The 25,253-nt window shown below is 40.1% G+C and overlaps 1 protein-coding gene across 3 annotated transcripts; it reads right to left on the bottom strand.

Moving 5' to 3' along the window:
• Positions 1 to 1,654: 1,654 nt before the first annotated feature.
• On the bottom strand, positions 1,655 to 24,723 carry galnt17 (polypeptide N-acetylgalactosaminyltransferase 17). 3 transcript variants are annotated; one of them, XM_004569586.3, is made up of 12 exons: positions 24,317 to 24,723; positions 23,493 to 24,204; positions 22,237 to 22,420; positions 17,388 to 17,554; positions 12,394 to 12,568; positions 11,312 to 11,509; positions 10,707 to 10,824; positions 6,631 to 6,816; positions 6,324 to 6,461; positions 5,883 to 5,978; positions 4,206 to 4,367; positions 1,655 to 3,192 (listed from the first exon to the last, which is right to left on the bottom strand). In XM_004569586.3, exons 2-12 carry the CDS (start codon positions 23,734 to 23,736, stop codon positions 3,058 to 3,060), a joined length of 1,803 nt encoding a protein of 600 aa, XP_004569643.1. In that variant the 5' UTR covers positions 23,737 to 24,204; positions 24,317 to 24,723; the 3' UTR covers positions 1,655 to 3,057. The 3 variants fall into 3 exon arrangements, with proteins under 3 accessions (XP_004569643.1, XP_076729534.1, XP_004569642.1); XM_076873419.1 differs by having other exon boundaries at positions 23,493 to 24,208; XM_004569585.3 differs by having other exon boundaries at positions 23,493 to 23,996; positions 24,108 to 24,723.
• Between the last annotated feature and the right edge of the window lie 530 nt (positions 24,724 to 25,253).

A 25,253-nucleotide genomic window follows, 5' to 3' on the forward strand; every position in this document is an offset into this window, starting at 1 on the left:
AAAATAATTGGTATCAATAGCTTTTACTCAACAATGAACACATAAGGTGAAGTAAACGTAAATCACAGTCTGATAAAACCCTTTAATAAAGCACATTCAGTACATGTTCTGAAGCTATTACTCTGGCTCTGTTTGGGGTCATTGTCACGCTACAGAATGAACTTAAGCGATCTGATTATTTTGCATGATAAAAGATCTAATTGTAGTTCTAGTCTCTAGTTTTGACACGCTCTCTGCAAAAAAAACCCCCAAAACAACAAAAACTAAAACAGCGGGATGCTTCACCATGCTTCGCTGCCAACATCTGTGCCTAAAGAGTTGTGCACAGTATTGTGTGTTGTATCATCTGTTACCCTTGCTGCAGTGGGTTTTATGAAATTGTCACATTTTCATACAGTGTTGCTGTTCTGTCAAGTAATTACATCTGTATCTCTGCTGCTTTTTTCCCGAGGCAGAGCAGAGAGCAGGCTGGGGTGACAGCTGCAGTGACACTACCCTCCAATCACAGAAAACATACAGCGCCACATGGTGCATATTAGAGCAAAATCATATTTGACAACTGTGAGTTCTCTGCTCTGACATTAAACCATAACCTCTTTCATTAAGTGCTCACAGGGAGCTGCAGGACACTGCTGGTCAGAACAATGCAAACTATGATACAATAATGTCAATGAATTACATTCATTTTCTAGATTTTTTGTCATCCTTTAAAAATAGCTCCATTTTTTTACATGCTAAAATCTACAAATTATACAAATTTCCATCCCCATAAATACAACCTTATCTAAGTAACGCAGCGAGTTTATTTGATCGGTTTGTCCTTGTTAGTATTTACTGCTGGCTTACATTTAGCAGGACTTTAACCAACATATGGTAATCCTATTTCACGCCAGAGAACGATGAGCAGTCTCTTCGTTAAGAGTCTGATCAGCATTCAGTGTTATGTTAGCATGCAGGCTCTGTCCCTCAGAGCCGCCTCACTCCTCTCTCCCCCTCTCTGCTAGAAACAGGCCCTTGTGCTCCCAGCAGTCTCCTCCTGTTTTATTTACATCTTAAGCATTTAAGCTGATGCTTCATCCAGAGCAGTTTAGCGAGAGTAAGCAGTAGGAGGTCAGTGTCTGATTCAAGGACACTATTTACAGGACATATGGTTGCTTCAGGATTGAACCCATAACTTGTCATTTATAGGACAGTCCCTTTAATGTTCGGCCACCTGGCTACTTCATTTGTGGCTGGGTAATATTGTGTAGAAGCGCTTTTATAAAAAATGTGATGAAAGTACTCTTAAGTCGAGTTGGTGTAAGTTACAGCAGATGCCATGCAGCTGGAAGCTGAGGGTGAAATCTCTTTTGAAGTAGTCTATTTTGGGGGATGATTTTGAGGACTAATCTCACAGCATGGGGAAAATATTTTGACCACAACCATGAAAATGGATGGAGCAGTTAAAAGGAGAGCAGCCCAGCATGGTAGCTCATCTTTGCTGTCTCTACCTTATTTATAGTCCAGAAAAGCAAAATAAAGCATGAGTTTAGCAGCAAAAAATTACAAACAAGCTTGAAAATAAAATTAAACTGAAAAAAATAAGCATACTAATTAAAGTATGACGAATTTAAAGACTGCAGATGTATCCTAAAACACAGTAACAAAGCACAACCCAGGAAACCAGTTATTTATTGGAAGACAATCTTGGGAGCAAAAATCCAGCTGATCACACTTATGCAATTTAATATATGACATCATATACATCTCAGTACGTTAATAATTTCAGCCTTTAAGGCCTCCTGCGTTTCCACTATTGGTACTTTTGTGCATTCCTGATTCAATCCTCCTCTCTCGTTCATGTTCCAACCCTTTGTCCAAAAAGTGCTTCCTATGTTTGACTAGGTTTTCAGTAGTTATGGCACACAGCAGTTAACCAAATAAATTAACTTAGCGCAAAGAAACTTTGTACCCAACTGCTTACAGTACTTCATACTACGAGATATATTGCATCTGATGCTACAGAATGCTTGGTGGAAAAATAGCAATAAAAGTCAGAATCTATAAAACATAGAAGTGAGATTTAGCCCAAAGTCCTTGTTGGGGTGATTTGAAAAAAAAGTACACCAAGTAATATTTTTAGCATATTTTTCTTCAAATTATAAATATTTACAAGGATTTGAATTTTCTGAAAAACATAAGAATCACTTTTCAGGCATTTTTGCTAAACTGTGTAAAATTTTCTCCTGTCACGAGTAGCCATTCCTTAATTTCTAAGTACCATAGACCAGCGGTCCCCAACCCCCGAGCCATGCACTGGTCTGTGAGTCGTTTGGTACCGGGCCGCGAGTGTTGAGGTTCAGGTGTGCAATTTATGGTTTACCGGGGTTTTTTTTCTTCGTTTTATCGTTCATATTTATTGTTTTTATCGTTACCTCAGTTCCCCTGTGTCTTTCCCGTGTGTTATGAACACATTTTAGTTATTTAGGGCCGGTCCGTGGCACAAAAAAGGTTGAGGACCGCAGCTATAGACTAAAACCTTCATGATGTTGAAAACTACAAATGTAGTTTGATCAGTGCATATAACTGAAATTTAATTCCAGGTATTTTATTGGGTTTTTTTTAATATCTCAAAAGACAAAGTACGTCAGTAAGAATGAAATATTGCAGAAAGACTGATGGAAGATGGAAACTTTTTTTCCCCTTCACATAAGAAAGAGCACGCTTTTGGTCGATTAAATGTCTACTAAAACTTAAACACTGTAAAGAAGTGGCACACAGGAATTATGGCAACATCACATTGAAAGTTTGTAAAATTCATATAGAGAAATGGTCCTCATGCTAAACTTTCACCACGTTGAATGTCCATGTTTTTTTTAAAAACTAACAAAAACAAAAAAACATCAATTGTTTCCAAACCACCTCATCACTCGTCTCCTTAAAGCCATCTATTTTTGAGTCTTATTTCAAAAGCTAAGGAGCCCCCGCATCATTGATTGTCCACTGGCCAAGGTAACGTCAGGTGACAGCTCTTGGAAATAGCCTTTGTAATTGGTCCCAATGAAACTGGCCAGGCGATCACTGCTTCATAGTGTTCTTGATGGTCCACCTCTGCCCCGAGCAGGGCTGCAGGACCAGCAGGTGGCCGAAGTAAACATTAGCCGGCACCACCTCCAGACAGCGTCCAGTAGCCCGATTTATGATCAATTCGTTCTGCAAGGCAGAAGGAGATACAATACTTTGGTTTTAACAGATTTCACAGATGGTCTGTGAACAATGCGTGATGGTGACAGAACAGTATGTAACCAGACCGGGCCTTATGTGAACTGTTGCAACCTCTTTCTTGAACAAATGGCACTAACTTTTTACCTTACATCTATATAAAATAAGTAAGGTCTCCCTATTTCCCTAAGACTTCTACGTCTGCAGGACTCTTCACTGCTTGTCCTGCTGTGTGACAAAGAATCGATGTGGCAGAAGGTCTGCAGCATCACTGTTCAAGCTCTCCTCTTCCCGTGCAAAGACAGCTACAGGCTGTGACTCTTTAGTTTTTAAAGGTTACCCAAACAGAACTAAAAGACCAATGGAAAATTGACTTACAAAAGGTTTTTCACATTAAAAGAAAAAGAGAATCAATGCCAAAGTAAAAGGTATATTGAGTCGCTTGTTACCCTTTAAGCAGTCTGGGTTTAGTTGTCTTAAGAGGAGCCCTTATTTTCTAGCATAAATATAATTTTACAACAGTTATTGTTCATATTAATCATAGCCAAAGTCTCAGTTTATGTGCAAATAATCCCCGTTAACCAGACTGCTTTGATTTCAGTAATAGCAGAGATGATATCCTAATATAGTCATCACAAACAGACAGATCTATCTGTGAAGTCCTACTGGCCCCGGTGTTAAAACCTTCTGTTTGTGAGGGTTTTAACACAAAGAAAGGTGGCTTCAACGGAGGTATTCGGAATATAAAGGCGGTTCTGTCAGATAAAGCATGAACTACGGGGCTGCAGCAATGCTGAGTATGAGAGAAATGAAGATTCATGCAAAGCTACTCTCATATTAGAGTCCAAGAGAAAAAAGAATGGACCCAGACATGAGCTCAATAGGTCCCTTTTAAAATCTGACATATAGATACTTTTCCTCTCAACTCTATGCCAGTAAATTTTAGTTTTTCTTATAAACACTCAGTTATATCATTGAAAAAGAGATTTCTTTACACTTCTGACCTGAGAGAAATGCCATGTCTTCTGTTTCACGTTGGTCACCTTTTCACAGTTGAGGAGCTGAGGAAAGTTGCTGATCTGATCGTCCACCACACAACGAGTGTCCTCACCAGTGCTGCCTAGGGGTCCCAGAAACAGCTGACCTTCTTTAGTGTAGCGTCCTAACTAAGAGAAAAACAGATACGTCACACATACAGTAAACGGAAAGTTACTGAACTGGCTGAGTGAATACTGTTCTCTTTATTAGCTAACGATGAAATAAGTATGTGATGATGTACAAGTTGAAGGTAAACTAGCAGGAATTTTCCTTGATTATGCAAGCTGTTGGGGTTTTTTTTGCTGCTTTGAACAAGAGGATGGTGTTGTTCCCAATACTGCTGAGAGGCAAAACATGTCTTTGTTCTTCACTGAGTGCTAAACACAAAGATGTTCCTGTACATCACTGCTAATCACAGTGTTGTTTCAGCAGAGTTCTAACCCACATATAGCCCTAACATTTTATATACACCAAATTCTGCAGTTTTCTCAACTTGACAGAAAGAAAAAGCAGAAGTGAGTCAGATTCTTCCCGCTCTGTTTTCTAACCTTTGTGTCTTTCACTTCAGCTTTTTCGTTCAGATTAATAGTAATTTCCACTTTAGCAGTGCAGATAAAACAGTTCCTTTGGTTGCATCTAAAGCTCTGAGGCTTTGAGTGTGCTGACGATAAAGACTGATTGGGAAATTGTTTATATCGCATTCTGTTCCTAACAAAGCATGAATAGTGGTTGCAATGCCTTGCAAAAGATATAAAGATAAAGCTTTCCATCAACCACCCAGTCAGCCCAGTTTGGGTCTTTTTGCAGAGTAACTGCATCCTGTTTGCAGTACATCATACAAAAGTTAGGTGATTTAACAGCGTTTGGACTCAAAATCTTAAAAAATCCCACTTGTGGTCCCTAGATGTCACTGCTTCTTCTTAAGAACAGAGTATTTATTAAAATGTTTTTCTAGTATCTCTGACCACTACAAGTTACATTCATCTTTTCACAGATATTCATATCGCACTTTATTTTATGCACTTATGTGCTATTTCTGTTTTGCATACACACCTACAGCCAGTCACCATTTAACCTAACGTGCATGTCATCGGACTGTGGGAGGAAGCCGGACTACCTGGAGAGAACCCACGCTAAGACACCATGGGGTCGCTTTTATCTCCGTGGAAGTGCAAGTGTGAAAAACTGGTGGTCTAATAAAAACTGAAGACTTTTTGTTCCATGAAAAGGATAACTTTAAAAAATGCAACTGAAGCATGTCTTGTGAAGAAAGTGTGATGCGGCACTCATTTTTCCAGAATTGAATTGAAATTTTAGCTCTTTTAGCATTTTACCACTGAAGCCTTGACTTTCTGCCTAAAGCACCTGTTTACCACTGTGAGCTAAAAAGAGAGGCCCTTAGGGCTGAAGGGATGAAGAGCTGACACTGGCTGACTCAGGGCTTCAACACAAAAAGTGCAAGACACAATTTTATTCTGACAGCAGAACTCGCTCCTTGGAGGATTTCAGCTGAGCCTGTGATTGAGACACAGCTGCAAATCACATCACCGGAGAAGCTCACTGTATGTTTTCATGAGAAAGCAAAGCAACTGGAAAAAGATGGAGTATACTCTTTAGTATGGTGGTGAGGAAGAGTGTTGTACCTGAGGACCCCACCCATGGCATGGGTGCAGGGTGGCTGTGTGGTTCTCCTTCACACCCTGATCCATACACAGGTGGCTTGCTTTAGAATTGCGGACCTTAAATACACAAAAAAAAGAGTCAGACATAATTCATAAAATATGAATATTCCCCAAAATAATTACTGATTAAAAATGTATAAAGGCTAAAAACAAGGATGTGTCAGTGTGGATCAGACAAAGTTCTAAATCTCATTTATTTTCTATTAACAGCTGAGAAGATGTGGATGTACATGCTCTCTGAGTCCCTGCTTTCTTGTTATATTTTGGTCTGTGGAGGAGATACACAAAGTCCTAAGAAACTTGTAAGTCTCATTTATTTAATTTCAGTGGTTTAATTTGTACATCAGATCTTACATCTACAAACTGTTACTTTTTCCTGTGTCTTTGTCCTTCATGGCTCACCTCACCGTAGAACAGCGTATCGTTGTACCTCCTCATCTCTGGGTAAACGTTGTCTAGGTACCAGTGAAAGCTCTTACATTGCAGACTCTTCCTCAGTGCAACCCTCTGTGATATGTCTCCGTAATCAATACCGTGGTTCTGCAAGAGCAAAGGAAGTTATTATGCCTAAAGTCTCTACATAAATTGTGGAACCAAAAGAAAAACTGTTTGGCTCTGAACATGGACATCTGATAGTCACAAACAGACAAGCATGACTGACAGCATCCTCTCTAAGAGAGGTCTTGCTGCAGAAAAATGCCGTTCTCACCTCCATGGGGATGTTCCAGGCCAGGTAGACATTGGACTTGTACTCATCCATCCAGACCTCTGCCACACGCAGGGCATTACGGCGTGTGTGGAAAGCTATGTTACTGTGGTAAGGTTTCTTCATTCGTGCAATATGAGCCACTCTGGAGCAAGGCAGCACCTCCATACTGCCTCCACACAGCCACACCTGTGGGTAGTAGGAGTATGAATTAAAGCTCACAATAATATACTGCTGGCTGCTGGGCAGCAGGAAATATAAATAGGCAGATGCACAGTCGCCGCGATGTCCTGATTTATAAAGTCAATTACAGCTAACAGCTGGAGCATAGAGCACCTGGAAGGACGTGTTTTCTTTGTGCTGGAACTAATGAAAGCTATATCTGTACATTTAGCAGTCCTTCTCGGTTTTTCTTCTTTTCTGTTATATAAAAAATATCTAATTGTTGCTTTTATTCATTTTTTTCTAGCCAACCTTAAGAGGCATCAAGAGGAGCTGAGGTTTTCGGCACTTCAGGACTGGGTTAACTTTTAAGCTCCAACTGTGAGTATACATACATAAATGCATGTTTTTTTACTTATATTGTTTGCTGTGACAACGTATCATCCAGGGCACTCTCCCAGTCAGCGAATACACCATGATGATTCCAGGCATGTCATTAAAGATCAACAAGAAGAGACGGTCAGAAGCCCAAGTCATGCTTGAAATGTGGCCAAAACATCTTCTACAGTTCACCATGCTATTTCCCAGCTTTGATGTAGGACAGCGGGCCAGAACAATAAGACATGAATGCTAGCATAGCCCCAAGAGCTACACAACAACAGCTTGGTCAAATGATTAAAGTTACTATTGCAACCCTTAATAATAATAATAATAATAATAATAAATTTTATCTGAAAGCGCCTTTCAGAACACTCAAGGACACTGTACACGGCAGAATAAAAAAAGAAGCATAAAAGCAAGCAGTTTACACAATCATAAAAGCATAAGACAACAAGTGAGTTTTGAGTTGGGACTTAAAGAGAGAGACGGAAGAGATATTTCTTAAATCAGGAGTTAGGGAATTCCAGAGTCGTGGAGCAGAGCAGCTGAAAGCCCTGCTCCCCATGGTGGCAAGACAGGGGGAGGGGACGGAGAGAGAAAGGGAAGAAGAAGATCTAAGACATCGAGATGGGGCAGTGATCTGAACCAGATCAGAGAGATATGGAGGAGAGAGATGATGAATAGCCTTAAATGTGTACAAGAGTATTTCTTCTTCTGCCACCTTTTGTTGCTTCTCATTAACAGAGGTCAAAGAAAGTTTAATGATAAAGTGGAGAACTACTGGACATCATTCATTTTTGGTGCTAAAGGTTTAAGAATTAACTGCAGCAGAAGAGCTTCACCTGCTTGTGAAGTGGTTTAGAAAAGAAACCTCAGAGCATGAAGGTTGAATCAATTATCTCCTCATACAAACCACCCAGCAGCTGAGCTGAAAATGATATCAGAATGGCTAGAACAATGTTATGGTGCATGTAGAGCTACTGAAACAGCTCTTATTGCAAAACTTTAAAAAAGAGCTTTTTGACCTAGCAGATTTGCTATTGAAGAAATAGGAAGCTGAACAAGATAACTTCCTCCCAGGATCCTCTCTGGAAACAGCCAGTGGTACTCATCCCTTTTTCCGAAAGCTTCTACACAACCTCAGGAAAAATGGACATGCCCAAATAAGGGCATCATGTAGCTATAATCTCTAAGTTGGTGGAATCCAAATTTGAAATGACCTAGCTGTAATCCTTACTTCATTCACAATGATAGCCATCAAAATCAGCAGGTCAAGACTGAGGTATCCTCTGCAGGTTTGGAGAACAAATGTGCAAAGCCAGCAACTGACCAATTAGGAACTATCCCAGCCACAGAAAAACACAACCCTTAAACAAACACAGAGGCTTCAGAGGAAAACCCCTTGAAGAACAGATGAGAACAGGACATGGTGCTGTGAATTCATTCATGCAGGACTGTGAGTGAGATCAAACCACTGGACCCTGAATTGACCTCTCACTGTTAGGTAGAATTGTTGTGCACATCCACACGCTTCAAAAGGAGATTAACTGCTCTCATAATGAATAATTTACCCAGAAAGTGGATCTCGGCAGGGTACTCACAGAAGAACTGAGCATCAAAATGGAAAAGAAAGAAGATTTAAGACACGTTAGGCATGGTTGTTGTTGACAGAAGGACTGGTCTGAGTATTTTGGAAACTCCTGATCTACTAGGATATTTCTGTACAACCATCTCTAGGGTTATCCCAAGGGATGGTCCAAAAAAGAGGAAATATCCAATGAGAGACAGTTCTCTGGGTGAAAATATCTTGTTGATACCAGACCCGACCAGAGACTGCTTTGAGCTGATAAGAAGGCAACAGTAAAACAGATAACTTCTTCTTAAAAACCACTTTTGCATTACTTTGAACCGTGAACCTTGAAGAATTTGGGCTAGAGCAGCAGAGGACCATATCAGGTGCTACTCTTGTGAGCTAACAGGAAAGTAGTTTCTTGAATATGACAATGAGTCCAATGGTTTCAAATGGCCTCCACAGTCAGGGGATCTCAATCCGATAGATCACCTTTGGTATATGGCGCAATGGGAGATTCCCATCGTGAATGCACAGCTGACAAATCTGCATCAACTGCATGAGGCCATCATGCCACGATCAATCTTTGAGGAATGTTTCCAGTACTTTGTTGAATCTATGCCATGAAGAATTAAAACAGCTCTGAAGGCAAAAGAGTGTCCAACCTAATACTGACAAGGTGTATCTAATAAAGTATCTGCTGAGTGTGTCCAACCCACGAGCCTTCTGCTGTGAACATAATGAAGACATGGATATCCAAGCTATCTGAACCCACGTCAAAGTGATGTGAGCGTAACAGAAACTTCAAACTGACAGGTCACCAAACAATTGCACAGATGCAACCTATTTCACTCCTGACAAACATTCCTACTGGATAAAAAGTAGGTCCGTCAGTCTTTCTTCACACTGGGAACAATATGAAACATGTTCCATCCACAGATAAGGAGCACTACAAACAGAAAATGGGCACATAGGTTTTAAAGATAACCTATGTGTTTCTGTTACCCAAGGACACAGCTGCTAACCAACAGAGGGTATGCCAAAAAAAAACATTTTACTGCTCTCTGCCACACTCTAAGATAAATAAGCAGTACTATGATTTCATGTAAAAGATGTTGGACAACAACCATGCAAAATTGCCCCATAGAGGTGCTGATATCTACCGCTTAACATTCATTATCCCAAGAATCCTGTTAAAACCCAAACAGTCATTGATTCAAGTGCTTGTTATGAAAGAGTTTCTCTGAATGAGGGCCTTCTCCCTGGACACATCCAAACAATCCTCTTGTAAGGGTTGTAGTGAAATGTAGAAATGTTGTTGTCGCAGGGCGAGTGTGTCCCACTGCTTTGTAGTAAAAGAGGAACAGAAAGAAATGTGGTTCTTGAGATGTGACATTGTGGGCTAGATTCATGTCTTTGCTAATACTTCATCTCCAGCAGTTGTAATATATTTATAGGTGCGTTGAAGCTGAATTTTAGCTGTTTTATTGCATCTGTACACGTTTACTTATCTAGACTTAATTTTGGGGGGAATCTTGATATTTTTGATGACAAGATATAAGAACTTTCCATTTCAGATTCAAGTTATGACCAAGTCAACTCAAAGACAAGTTTTTGTCTTTCTAAAAATATTTGATTGTTTAGCTTGCTGGATAAAAGCCAACACACTCGGGTTGTGAAAATGTTTGACGTTATTTTTTCAGGAAAAATCTAATAACCTTGCAGAAAAACAAAAGACTCTCCAATCTCTCAAAATGTACAGAAACAAACTCCAACCTTCCTGCTCTACGTGACCTATTTATCTCCATCGCCCTGCTGTGAGCTGCTCACACAGGACTGGTCCTCCAGGACTCTTAATGGGGCCTCATTTATCAGTGGTGCCACGCTACGGTGCCCACTGCTCCACTTAAAACCTACAGGGGTAAAGAGGGAGCAGGAACAAGAGGAAACTGGGTGACACACAAACCCTGATGCCTAGTTCGATGTTCTCCCCTCCGTAGACGTCCATGCCTGAGTCGAGTAGACCGAGTTCTCCAAAGTAGTCCCGATTGGCCACAAAGGAGCATCCAATCATGGCAGGCGTCCTGCAGCCAGGAAAACACACTATCATGTGACACTGAGCGTTTGCAAACACCAGAATGTGTTTTTTTGTGGCTTTATCTGATGTTTATTTTGGAGTACTTTTCTACAACCCAAATCTCCACTATGCAAAGTTTCACACTTTATATTTCAGCCTATCTAAACATTTTTGTGCATACTCATGCGATTTATTCTTATTTTTAATTAAAGAATGGAAGGAAATCCAATTTAACACAAATATATGGGTGATAATCAGATAATTAAAATCCTATTTTCACTCTCCACTCTCTAATTTAGGCTGTAATTTTTTTATTGCTTTAATGAAGTCTGGTTTCCCATCAGGAGCTTTTTTTCTTGTTTTCCCCTAATCTTCCCCAAAACTAAAAAAAGAACTTGGTGGCAGTTTTATTGAAAATCTTAAAGAAGTGGAAAAAAATACATCTCAGAAGTGTGAGATCTGTGTTCACGTTTAAATGGGAGAAGCTGGCGTACCTTATTGGTGCAGACATGTCTCCCTCCTCCCACCACTCTTTGGGTGGATTAATGTACATGCACCACAGTTCCCAGTTGTAGCCATGGCCAGAGTTCTCATAGCGCTCCACCTCGAAGGTATCGTGCTTGATGTTGTCGATTGACGGCAAGATAATCCTCTTGTGGTTTTCTTTTATTCTAGCTAGAACTGGTTCTGCCCTGAAAAAAGTGCAAACACACACACACTCACACATTTAGTTGACTTTACTTTGTGCAGAAACAAATTTTATAACATCTTTTAAGAGCACCACTTTTTTCATCCACTTCAGTCAAATAGAAAGTTCCTTGTGTCGTCCCAGTTTTATCACTAATTCTGTTTGATTCAGCCGAGTTGAGCTCTGCAGGGGGCAGTGAGAGAACTGCACGGTATACCTTAAGTTATGCACTGAGCTCGAAAATGAGATCCACAAAAAGACATCAACAGGATGTGGCAGTTGTCTTAGCGGGGTTAATAAGATCCCTCATTGCATGCTAATTTCTTGACAGTATTTAGCCTTTGATTCAGTTCACCACCAAGCGCTCAGCTTTTTTGAATCAGTACAAAACCTTCATTTTTTATGGTTACTAAAAATTTACTTTTACGACAAGTTCTCCAAGAGGGGTCCTGTTTTGGTGTGTGTTTTATGTGTGCTTGTGATGTTTTTTTTAAATAAAATCCGTTCAACCTGATCCCACAGCCTCAAGTGTCTCATTTTAAAACTTCTCAGGCGTGAAATAGCTTGGCTCTTCCTTTTATGCAGCTTCAGCTATCCTTTGTCTTTTCTTTCCATGGTTTCTTTGCACTTTGTAGCACTCTTTTAACACTGATACCCAAAGCTCTATTATTGTCATTGTTGTTATCATGAATAAGTTATTCCAATGTTCATACATTTGGCAAAGATATGTTTTTTTCCAGATTTAATTTTGAGTACATGTCATTTTTGTTTTTGAATGCTTTGTTTCACTTTAATTTACACTAAAATAAGCCTTTTTCCAAATACCAAAAATTCACTCCTGACTGTTAATAACACTGTGCTTCCCGCTAGATGATAGGACCCACTCACCATGATGGGGTGAACTCCACATGGGCATCAAAAAATCCTGTCACCTCAGCAGTGGCTACCTTCCAACCCTCGATCCTGGCCCTGATCAATCCCTCTCTCTTTTGGTTCCTTACAATCTTCACCAGGCCGGGATAGCGTTTGTTCACATACTCCTCCAGTGGACCTTTCAGTTGCTCTACAGTTCAGAAAATGAAGATAACACATCAAACAAAACAAGTCAGAAATGCTTATAAAGACTGATCTTTAGTTGATCTTTGAATCTGCAGTTTAGCTTATAATCTGCACATGTATCCTTGAACAGTCTGCCAGCTGGAGTTTTCCAGTATTTGATCTGATGTCAGGACTAATAAAGCCTGAAAAGAATATATCACCATTGCAGCTAAGTTGGCGAGTTTAAGAAGAATCTCTACATGCTAAAGAAAGTGCTTGTATTTTTTTCTTAGCTTCTCTAACATCAGATCCATTGCAGCCCTCTTTACTGAAGAAAGGAGGAAAAAAGAAAAATGCTGTTCCAGAGTCCCCTCTGGCAGCAACAATCAAAGCCTGACACATTATGCCTAGCTTGCATAATTATTTTCATGCAATCATAATAATTGGAATTCATGTCGATAAATATGAAAGGACAGCAGAGTGAGCTTAAGCAACCATTCCCAGTATGACAACTCTTTTGTCTCACTTCTCTCACTGGCAGCCTGCACTCCTTTATAAACCTCACATCAAGCCTTAGTATTGGTTGTGTGAAACAACATGATAAGAACACAAAGGGCAACCCACTAAGCACTAAGCAGTGTTTTTTATTTTTATTTTAGGCTGTCCAGAGACAAAGAACTAAAAAATATTTAATATACCTATGAAAATATACCTACTGTATATATATAATCAAAGCATTTCTTTAGCAAAGTGCACATACTAGCCCTTTTTAAGTTCGTTGACATAAGTGCACTCAAACAGGCCCAATGAGATTGAGGGTTATACCCCAATTATTTGTGTTAGGTTTGTAAGCTTTTCCAAATGAATACACAAAATCAGCAAAACCACCATAAAGAAAGCTTATTTAAATAAAGCTGATATTGGGAGAACAAATCAGAATCAGAATCAGAATACTTTATTGATCCCTTTATTGAAGCCCAAGGGGTGGAAAATGAGTAAAAAACCTGTGAAGCAGAGAATAACATGAGGGACTGTTGCAGAGCGCATGAGTGAAACAAGCTCACAGATGAGCTGACAAAGATTGGCAGAAATCACTTTAGAGCAGCCGGGTAATAAGGAACAGGTGAACATAGAGTGGAGCAGATAATTACGAGCAAAAACCCAAACAAATACTTTCAGACAATCCTAAAGCTCTTATGTAGTTGCATAGAGTCATGTGTGAACATTTTGTCTTTACATTTTGCTTCCAAGGAACCGAACTGTCTTTTAATTCTGTAATTTATTTCACGTTCTTCAGGCTTTCTGAAGGTTCTTCAAATTTTTCTTTGGACATCATTTTATTATAATTTTCAGTGCAGTCCTTTATTTGTTTGTTCCTATGAATCATTCACACATAATAAAGGCACCTAACTCAAGGGACAAATTCGTTACTGGCACATTACCAGCAGCTTGTCACAAATACACAATTTGTTTCCTGCACAAAAAATGACAACGATAACACACCAGCAAGGTGATTAGCAAAGAGCTATTAGCCAAAAACTTGACATATGTCAAGAAACTAAACAAGTAGAGGACAAAAGAACTGGCAGCTTAAATAAAAACATCTACAGCAGACGAACAGAATTTGAAAGTTGTGTCCTTAAGAAATAACAAAAAACTGACACACAACCTGAGAGATGCATCTGGCATCTTATGTTTGCAAGTTTCAGTAAACTGCTACATCTATTTCCCATTTTCCTAGCAAAATACAAAGACATGACGGCTTATTAGCTCATCCTATCCTAAATAACCACTAATGTATGCCAACTATTGTCAGCTTTTGCTACACTATCAAAAGCTGAAAACAAACATAAAAAACATACAAATTCATCACCACAACAACACAGTTTATAAATAAAGAAATAAAGAAGCACACATACAAATAGAGAGATGACATAAAAGTTCTCACTCAGCTCCCTGCGGTGCTGTTTTAAGCTCCAACTCACTCTAAACAACACCAACGGGGGTCTACGGCTTCCTGAGCATCAACGACCGCGCCACCTTTGATCTCTCAATCAACTCATCAGCCTTTTCCCTCCGGACCAAAACACTCACAGCCCTTCTTCCTCTGTATCACACACACACACACACACACACACACACACACACACACACACACACACACAGAGCAACATTCCTTCAGAGAAAAACACATTTCTCGTGCTCTGTCTTCCATTTCTTTCTCTCTGTTCTCGTACTTCTTTTTTATCACACATACTCTTCATCACAAACTCATTTCACATGCGTGTTTTTTTTCACATACAAACATATATGGCAAGAGCATGGCGGTGGGTGTCTTTCAGGCAGTAAGAGGGGTAAGCACTATTTGTTAGCTCGCCTCGCCCTGTGCGCCACTGCAATGTCTTCCTCTTTGTGATGGATAGCTGGCTGTCAGCCAACCAGCAGTGTCAAGTGAGAGAACGCCTCAGCTGTCTCAGTCCTTTCACTCTCCCACTGTGTAGCTCCGTGTTTCTTATACTAAGTCCCATTGTTTTATAAGAATGATTAAAATACATCTGTAAGCTGCACTGTCACACATGCTTCTTGATAATGTATAACTTGCTGCATTACCAGATGCCAAAAAGAAATTAACACTCAGACAGCACATTCATGGCTAAGACTAGTTTTTGCGATCCACATCAACACATCCACTTCCATTAAATAAAGCGATCCACATCCACAGCAAAATTTCTTCCTATTCTTTCTTTATCCGCGATGCACCACTCCACCGGGTTTTATAAAATCTCAGCAGGTAGTTATTGTGTATTCTTGCTACAGACAAACAGCACTGACAACAATCATCTGCCAAGGTGATTCTTGGAGTATAAATTACACCAAAAAATACACAAAGAAGTCCAAAAATGTGATAAACATGAATCACGAATGAAACTAGTTCAGAACCAAAGACCCATGTCCAATTTTCTATTTCCTGCTTGGGCAACATTTTGTAAAAACTTCAGCACACAGCACTTTTAGAAAATGATGTACCCTTTGTATAAGAATGAAATCATGTATTTGCGACACTAAAAGCCAATTGGCTTGGGGAGTGAAACTGAAAAGGTAGGGAAGTCAGAAAGTGTTGGGTGTGAGACTAAGGCGTTGTTGGCTTTGATCTTTTCATGGATTTGTTGACAGTACATGAATTAGACATTGGCAGCCTTATCCCCTAAAGCCTCGACTATCTCATCTCTTTCTTCCTGTTTCCTTGTTATTTTTCTTTGCTTTCTGTTGCTTTCCGTTCTGTTAGATTGCTTCTTCTCCCTCTTCTAGATATTCATTGCCTGCGCTCTCTCCCCTCCTCTCTGTCCGACCTCATTTATCTTAGAGCCTCCCTGTCTCTCATCCTTTCCCTTTCTTGATGCCACTTTCTCTAATAGCCTGGTTTGCTCTCTGAGCCTCTCCTTCTCATCTCCCTTTTTCTCTGTTCTTCATTGCCCCTCCTTTCACTTTGCCTGTTTTCAAACCCTTCAGCTCTCTTCATTCTTTGACCTTTTCTGTCTTCTACGTCATCCCCTCTTCTCTTATTTTTCTCCACCAACACCTCTTTATCTCTGCTGTGCCTCCCCTCTCCTTTTCACTTTTCCCGATTTATCTCCTCGCCCTCCTCTCATCCCTTGCCGTCTCTTCATCTTCTCACCCTGCCCGGTAAATATGACAGAGACATCTCTCCTGTGACATCCAATTGTGTGTTCTGCCTCTATCTGCCTGTCTGCCTCCACAAACACTTGACACCATCAGTCACCTCAGAAAATGCCTCTTTTCAAAAGCAATGACCACAGCTTTTGTCAAGGAGACACTCGTCCCCATGACATGCAAACACAGCCCCATCAGAAGTCTGATGCCTTTCATCCTTTAGAAACAATGTTTCAATATATCTGCATGTTTAAGTGTAACAGACATGAAAAAAGTATGAACACATGCTTTGTGTTACATTTATAGTGTGTTTGTGTCTCATTGTGATCTGCCCCAAATGATCAGTTAATGTACATGTCTGCATAGTTATGGTTGTTCCCACCCTCAATCCTAGCCCAGGTTCAACAGTAGCCATGTCTACTAAAACATAATTACTGGGAACAAAAATGTGCTTTGGTGTGTTGCTATATTTAGTTTATTAAAGTCCTTTTATGTCTTGCTTTCAGCTCCTTTATCACAGTGAAGCTGGGTCAGATTAGGACACAAATTTGTCATGCCAAAGTCAAAGAGGGTAGCTCTATAGGAGACTGTGTATGCAATAATCTTCAAACAATACTGGTTTTAGAGGGCTGTAATGCTTTGCCCTAGTTTCCAATGATTGTTTTGACATTTGTAAAACAAGTCTTTTGCCTGGTTGTAACTTCAATCTACAAAACTCGCTTACACAAACTCAGAAGCATTTAAAAAAGTAAAAATAAAGAAAATACTACACATATATCTAAAAACTGGAATCCTTGATGCTGACAGATTGAAATCATTTCTTTGTAACATTGACAAGAATATTTGTTTTCATATGCCGATGCCTGTATGAGAAAAAGTATTCAAATATTCTCTTTTTCACTCACTAGTTTCAGTTTTATAATATAAAACTTAATTATATAATTATATTCACGTTACATGATACTTATTGTATAAGATAATTATTTCTGGGATGCTGAATGACAATTTGATGTGTATTTTGTTGCTTTCAGTAGAAATCCTGCTGATGACTCAGTGGATTTTAGATGGAAATTCTGTGTTTCACTCACTATAAACCATCTTCTAATCAGAGGGCGAAAAAGCCACTCTTCTTATTTGGTATTAGCTGAAGAAAATATTTAATCTATACTGACCGTCATCGCTGTTGTCGTCCACCAGGATGACCTCCTTGAGCAAGTGCGCCGGTGTGTGATTGACAGCTGAGTGGACTGAGCGCAGGATCACCGACAGAGCCTCGTTGACGAAGATGAAGATGAGGGAGATTTGGGGAAGGTCTCTTGAGTAGCTGACCTTTCTACATCTGTAGAAAGACACGACACAACACCTGTAAACTACTTGCATTAAGTAATACGAGGTGCCAGTGGAGCACTAGAGTGATGGTTTGGGAAAATTAGTCTACAAAGTTATACAATTAAAAAGACAATCATGATTTTGTATTGATGAGCCCATTTACCATGATTTCTAACATTTCTGATCAATTGAATGTTATATTAAATAACAAGGAATATGCCTTTCTTTTTAAAAAATGAGGACATTTCTCAGTGAACCTTAATTTTTGAGTGCTCGCATATTTAATTTTGAATTTGTAAAAAAGACCAAACTACCTCCATAGAGCTGCTGACGTCTTGTTCAATGGGGCTGAAAGGCAGAGCAAGTGCCGCTTCCTGTTCAACTATAATCGCAAGGATTTTTTTTCCACATTGGCCTTTTAACTGCATGTGCTGCTTCAGATAGAAACCCTATTTTTAAGTTGTTTTGTTTAAACAACTCTAATGAAGCGGAAAGCGGCAGGGTGAGGCTTTGGCTCTAAGTTTAGCACATGTGGGAAAGGAAGGGGCTTCTTTTATTGTCTCCTTTTCACATCTTTTTTTCTTTTATCGATTATCTTATTTCCTCTGTGAAATAATAGCTAATTAGAAGTTATTCTATAACAAATCCAGTGTTTTCAATTCACGAGGTTGGAGAACACTTTTTTAGGGTTTTTGGCAGGAAACCATTAGAAAACAGAAGGCAACATTAACAAGATTAACCACGAAGAACTGGGACATTTGTCACTTTTTTTCTCCTTCTGATACAATATTGCAAAAGTCTTGAGGCATCCTCATTTCTTTATATTCTGCTGGGAAAATGGGAAATAGGCAGAGCAATTCACTGAAACGTGCAAACATAAATGGAAATACAGTACATAAGGCAAAAATGTACTTGAAAGTCAATATTTGGTATGGCCACCTTTACTATCGAACATAGCCTGAACTCTCTCTTTCCTGAACACACTGCTTTAATAAATGTTGAGGTCTGGGCTCTGGGGAGGCCAATCCATGACTGATCTAGGTATACGTTTACTGCATTCACCGTGTGTTTGGGATCATTGTCGTAATTAATAAAAATATGCCTTTTCCAACTAGATGTTTTTCAGCTGGGACTGCATGATTGATGAAAATCTTAATATGTGGTTCATATTTCCATCAGCTTTCTCAAGATTCCCAACACCACTGGCAGAGCCTTCATCGTGTTTTACAGACGGATGTAAACACCCTCTGTTGGAGTCATATCAACAATTATTTGAACCAAAAATGTCAAATATGAATTCATAATGCTGTAAGACCTGTTGCCACTGATATAGTCCAGTTCTCGTGTAATTTACCATACCTCAGCCTTTTCTCCCTGTTTCTCTTCACTAAAAATGGCTTCCTGACAGCCTTCCACTGAGACCATTTCTGATGAGGCTTCAGCAAACAGCAGATGGATCCATTAAAGGGCCAGTGCATCTCTCAGGTACTTCAGGTCTTTGCTTTTCTTTATCTTTTTCTACATCTTAAGGACATGATTTTCAGATACAGTTCATCTGCTGTACAGAGTTATTTAGTCCTGCTACTTTTCCAGTTTCCTCAATTTTTTTAAGGACTCACAGCACGCCAGATTTTTGGGAACCACCTAGTTGGTTCAAAATGTTATTTTTACCTATCAGATTTTGTTATCTTTTAGATTCTTAAAGATTCAACTAAACGAAAAGAAAATCTGGCTCCTTGAAAGCAAAATGTTTTTAAAAATTAGGCACATCTGAATATTTTTTGCACTGTGCCGTATATGTGACAGAGAGGATTCCAGAAGATCCCTTAGGTTCACATGAATAAGGCTTAAAAAAAAACTACAAACATGATCACAGTCTAGTGGAAATATAAAATGTCCAAAAACATATTTTAAACCCCTATATTACAATCATGGAGGGGATATACTGCATGTACATACACTGCAGGTAGGAGATACTACAGCAATTTTGTTAATACAAATTGAGAACAGGAGGAGGCAGTGACGGTGCAATCAGCGTAACCAGTTCCAGCAGTGTGTAGGAGATAGAAGGGAACAGCATGAATGATTGCAAAAGTGGGAGTGTGAACTTGTCACTTTACAAGTACAGCTTCATTGATTAATCTGAGTATGACTGTGATTATGGCTGTAGGAGTCAGCTCATCAGCTGATGGCCATCCTAATGGCACTTATCAGACTTAACATCACTACAAACTAATGCTGTCACATCTATGATCGGTATTGATGTGCAGTACGAGTCCACTTTTATTTCTACACATGTACCACATTGCTGAAAAGAGAAGCAAGTTTAATAACCCTAGAAAAGCTGAGCAGGTTGACAGAAGATCATTTAAAATGCTGTTTTTATTTTTTCCTATTTCTGTTTCTCTTGCTCCTCTCATACTTCTCCACAATCTCCTTCAGTCAAACAGAGTAGACTCCTCTGACCCCAGCTTACATGCTGTCTATGTCTGAAAATGCCGCACCCCAACGTGCTTCACTGGCCACATTGATCGAAGCAACATAAAAGACCTTCTAGAAGAAAAATGAGGGCACTGGAATTTCATCTAGACCAAGGATCCAGTCTTTCTTGTCATCAGTGATTTTCAAAAAAAGGGTCTGTGACTTGCTTCACTATCAGCTAGCTGGAAGCTACAAACCCTTAACTAAGAATTACTGAAGACATAATACACACGGCTGTTTGTATATGACGATAAGACATGAAGACCATACACATAGAAACGTGCAGTCATTACATAAATAAAACCATGTGCAAACGTGAGGTAAGCATTTTGTACCCAGGCACTGACTTACACATGCACACACAGCACACTGTGAATGTGTGCGTGAACGCCTGCTGACCGATGTCAAACCAAGACTTATAGTGCAACTTCATCAGATATGAGCATAAGAGGCTGGGGGAGAGTAATAAAGACTAAAAGGGGGGGACGTGAAATATATGGAAAAATGAGCCAAAGGATTCATGTATGCTGTGAAAAGCAGCTGGTACAATAAGAGAACCACCAAAGCACATACTCGACCCAAACCTCTGCACCTCTGTGCATATACTGTTACTACCTAATACTATAGGGTTGGGATTTTCCTATGATAAACTAAAAATGCAAAACTATAGCATATCGAGCACAGATGAGGCTGCCTGGGAGAGCTGCGTTACACCACTGTGCCCCCTTATAATGGCTGTGCTCTACACATGCATGGATATGATTAGACATGACTAGTCTGCTGATTGCCACACAGATGTGAATTACTCAGTTACTGTGAAGCATGAATGAAACAGCTGATACCAATCAGCTAATGCAAGGCCAACCTCAGTGCTCTATGCAAAAGTGTGGGCACTCCTGGGAAAATCACACGTTTATCAATTCACTTATTCAACAAAGAGCAGTTTGACACAGCATATCTCTGATGCACACCTTTCCATGATGAACAAATTGGATCCTTGGATTCAAACAAATATCTAGACTCAGATTTGTTTCGGTTATTGCCTTAAAAACATCAAGATAAAGTCTCTCATTTTTATTATTGATATTTGATAGTTTTTGTTATTTTTTTTTTTAAAACATAAAAAAAAAATTACATTTTGAGCTACCTCACAATGGTAAAGAATCCAGAACCAGGCCGACTCTAGAAGTCAATCCTTTCTACGTTAAGCCAGCCCCTTAAATTAAATTTTAATGCACATTCATGCTTCACTTTTTGAGCTATACTGCTATCAAACAAACAAACAAAACCAATGAGCAATCATTTATTCAGTTGTTAAATATACGTCACTTTTTATTTTAGGATCTTAGAAATAGGACTGGAGCATGTGCAAACATTTGGGCTGGGCTATAAAATAGTGAGAAGTCATTAAGTCGTAAGGCTGGAGGCAGGTCAAAAATTCTCATCTGAAGTTCGCAGCTGATGGCATTTCCAGAGTTGATAAAATCTATGAGTCGTCGAACCTCAACAGCTCTGGGCTCCTCTTAACAGATGACTAAGGATCAGAAAATGAACCTATCTAATGCCTACAAAGCAGGGTGGTGCTATAAAAATATCAAAGTGCTTCCAGCTTGCAATTTCACCAGATGAAATAACATAATGAAAAGGGAGTTGAGGGGCACAGTGGAAGTTAAGACAAGATCTGCGAGAGTAGAGAAACTCTGGTGAAACTGAATATTTTCTGGGGAGAAATGAAAAACAAATCTTACATATGGTCGCAAAAAAGTCAACATCTTCAGTATGCAAGCACAACATTTGGATAATGCAGGCAATAAGTTTTAAGACTCATTAGCTGAGTATTACTGACGTGTGTGTGGGGGCTATATTTAGAAAATAAATAACACTGCATTAACATTAAAAGGTGTGTTATCTGAGACTGAATTTATTCATACATCCACACGTACATCAGTTTTTACTGGAGCAAAATAAAAATTAGGACTGTTTTCAGGGAGTTCTACATTATCCAAAGCAACTGAGACACTGATTATGGAAAAATTATGCTGCTCATGTATTTTCTTTTTAATGCTGAAACGACCCCAAGTGAAACGTCAACCGTGTCCACTGTGTTAGGCTCGAGGAGGCTATCTCAGAAGCAAAGAAAAAAATGTAAAATTTGGATGACTCAACCATCTGAAGCGCAATTTAAAGTTTCCTCACTTGACTTGTACTCACTTGCTAGGCCGATGGTCTGGTATTGTGCGATCCAGAGAAATTCTGTCACTGAGGTAGGCATTATAGCCGTACTTCTCCCTAAGGTATTTAGCGTCACTCTCCTCAGCCGGTGACAGCGTGGCGGGGAGGCCGCCTTTACCCCGACCCCCAAAGCCCTCAATCAGGCCCAGAGATTTGGACAGACCTAAGCAAGGCAAACAAGAGAAGATTACATGTCAGGATCCTTTAGTGTGCCTGAGTCACTCTCCTCTCAGTAATGCATTATACTGCCCACAGCTGATAGCCTGCCTTACCATCACAGCTCCAAACTCACATGAATATACAGTATTTTGTCAGTGGCTGTCAAAACAGGTGAACTTCTGGGCCGAGTTCATTAGAACCAGAGTTGGCACAGAGTCACAGAGAATATCTTCAATCTATGGACACAATTTACAAATAGGATGTGTGAAATATTCCCAATCCAAACCCTCCTATCCATTCTGAGGTCAGTAAGCCTTCATTTAATGATGGGGAAGAAAATTAAACTCTAAACATAGGCTAAACTACACAAGTGAAGGATTTAAAGCTTTCGCTCTGTCTGTAGGGGGGACAGAGAACAAACACATACCACACCATCCTTCACAGTGTTTGAACCTCTGTGTTGGCAAACATCCGGCATCCTGAAGACACCAGAACCCTGAAAGCTCCTTCTCGGAAGTTAACATTAAACTCTAACCTCCCGGAGTGCAATAAAGACATTGTCTTTTCAGAGATTAATTAAAGTACAATTCTGGATAACCTTACTACTGTTGCAGGGAAAATCAATTCACTGGATCCTATTGTAAACAGCCCCATGTATCCATTTAAACCCAAACCCGACACACTTGTATTTAAAATTAAACGTTTTATTGGAAACTTAATTACCATTGGTGATCTCTGCTGCTCTAAGCTGGAGTATTAAATATGCTTGATAGTTGCTGACTCTTTCTTCAGTGGTTCAGTAGATGTAGACTTTCTAACAGAGAGCACACTCTCATCATGCATGACCCATAATTACTGAAATAATGTGAGAGGAGTGCCAGATCCAGCAGCTGACTGTTAGACAATATTAGGGACAATGCAGGGAGGCTTATTCATTAGTTTCTAACATGTCATGTCAGGGCTCCAGAGGGAGTAAAAAAAAAGTCAGACAACACTGACTTTTAACTTTTTCAGATTCCTTGAGGGGAAATCAAGTTGACACGTTCTTTCACTTTAAATGTTAACGTGCTCTTTACCGTTTAGCTGCCTGTACACCACGTCCTCCAGAGAGCTGAGCCTTTTCAGCAGCACCTCATGGCTGACGCTGGGCCCCTGTGCCGTCCCGTTGCCCCGGGCTCTCTTCCCATCACCCGCGGCCTCTGGACCGGTGGTCTGGATGCTGCGTGCGTTGTTGCACTTGGCCCAGAAAGTAATGAACCCGGCAACCGCGAGCACGTTCAGCACCAGTAAGACCCTCCATCTTCTGAACACAAAAGCCATTAAAAAGTCACCAGTGTCCGGGCTTCCAGTGCGTAAGAGGTCAGGAGGAGGGACAGTCTCAGGAGAAACCTGAGGCGCGTTATAGTTACAATGCGCCAACTATGCATGCGCCCTTCACCCTGACTTCAGAGAAGTGTGACAGAAAGCAATGCTCTCAACCGCGGTGTGTGTAGCTGTCTCAGTCCGCAGCCGCAGCAGTATACACTCGCCCCGTAACGTGTCGAGATTCAGGTCTTCTTTGCCTTGCGTTGCGTGGAAAGCTGCAGGGATAATTCACATCAACAGACCTTACGAGAGCTGCAGAAACTCACAGTTTTTTTTCTCCACTTCTGAGCAAGTGCACGGATTCTCGACATAAGCTGCGCTCTTACCATTTGACACTGGGGTTATTCTAGGTTGCATCCCCCTTCTGATGAAATTCGGGGCGCCTGGCCATCGGCTTTCATCCGTGTCACCGCCACTTCGAGCCTTGCTTTACAATCATGTAAGACAAAGATACGAGCATATGTTGGGCTTGAGGAACAGATACTCCTAAATAATTTAACAGAGAGGAGAATATCAAGTGTGTCTTTTTTTTTACCCTCTCCTTTGCGTCTAACACAAGTCGGCAGTGATGCGACTGAAGCGGGCAGCGCGCAAAAAAATTCTCTCGCGGATGCTCAATGAAAACCTTCTTAATGTTCACTCCAAATTTCTGCTCCTTGTCTTGTTCGCACGTCGTCTTTTACTCCCGACACTCGTTAATCACAGTGAAACGTAACTGAGGAGACTGTGCGGATAATGAGCGGAGGGCAGCGATTCCGGGGATGCAGCATCCTCTCCCCGGTGAAGGTAGTCCGGAAACGCAGCAGCGGCAACAGAAGCAAAGAAAAACGACGCTTTCTTGTTATTCTCTAAGCGCTTCTTGTTTGTTGTGCTCTGTTATTTCCTCTAATTCTCCCTACAGTGTGTACAGCCCTCATCAGGAACGCAGGAATCAATCCGGCAACGTTTCACTTACAGCAGGTCAGGGTGGTGGTGGGTGGGGTGTCTGCTTACTGGCACCCAATTAGCTGCAATTATCCAACATTAAATACTGGATTTTACAGCAGGTCACAAAACGTGGCACAGTTTTAATTGATAATTTCACCACAGGAGTCTGAACAGTTTTTTCTTTTTCTTTTACACATCTGTTTCACACATGTCGTTAAAATCACAAAGCCCGAATAGACAGTAACCCAGTTCTGCTTCTATACTAAATTCTCTCACGTGGCGTTCCTGTTATTTTCTCTAGTTCTCGGTTTAAAATAAGATCTTCCACTACTGAGCAGGTGAAATGAGAAACCAGCAATAAAATTATAGTAGCCTGTGTTATTATGATTTTTTATTGTAACAAAACTGCAAAAAAATGTCTTCTAATTTTACGCATAAAGTCAGTAAATTTAAATATAAAAAATGAAAGCTGATTAAATTTTATCGACACATTTTGGATGGTGTTTTGCAGGCGCTGCCTAATTACATCCTAAGGAACTTGGAAA

The sequence above is a fragment of the Maylandia zebra genome, linkage group LG14 (assembly GCF_041146795.1).
Source record: "Maylandia zebra isolate NMK-2024a linkage group LG14, Mzebra_GT3a, whole genome shotgun sequence".
NCBI classification, from domain to species: Eukaryota; Metazoa; Chordata; class Actinopteri; order Cichliformes; family Cichlidae; genus Maylandia; species Maylandia zebra.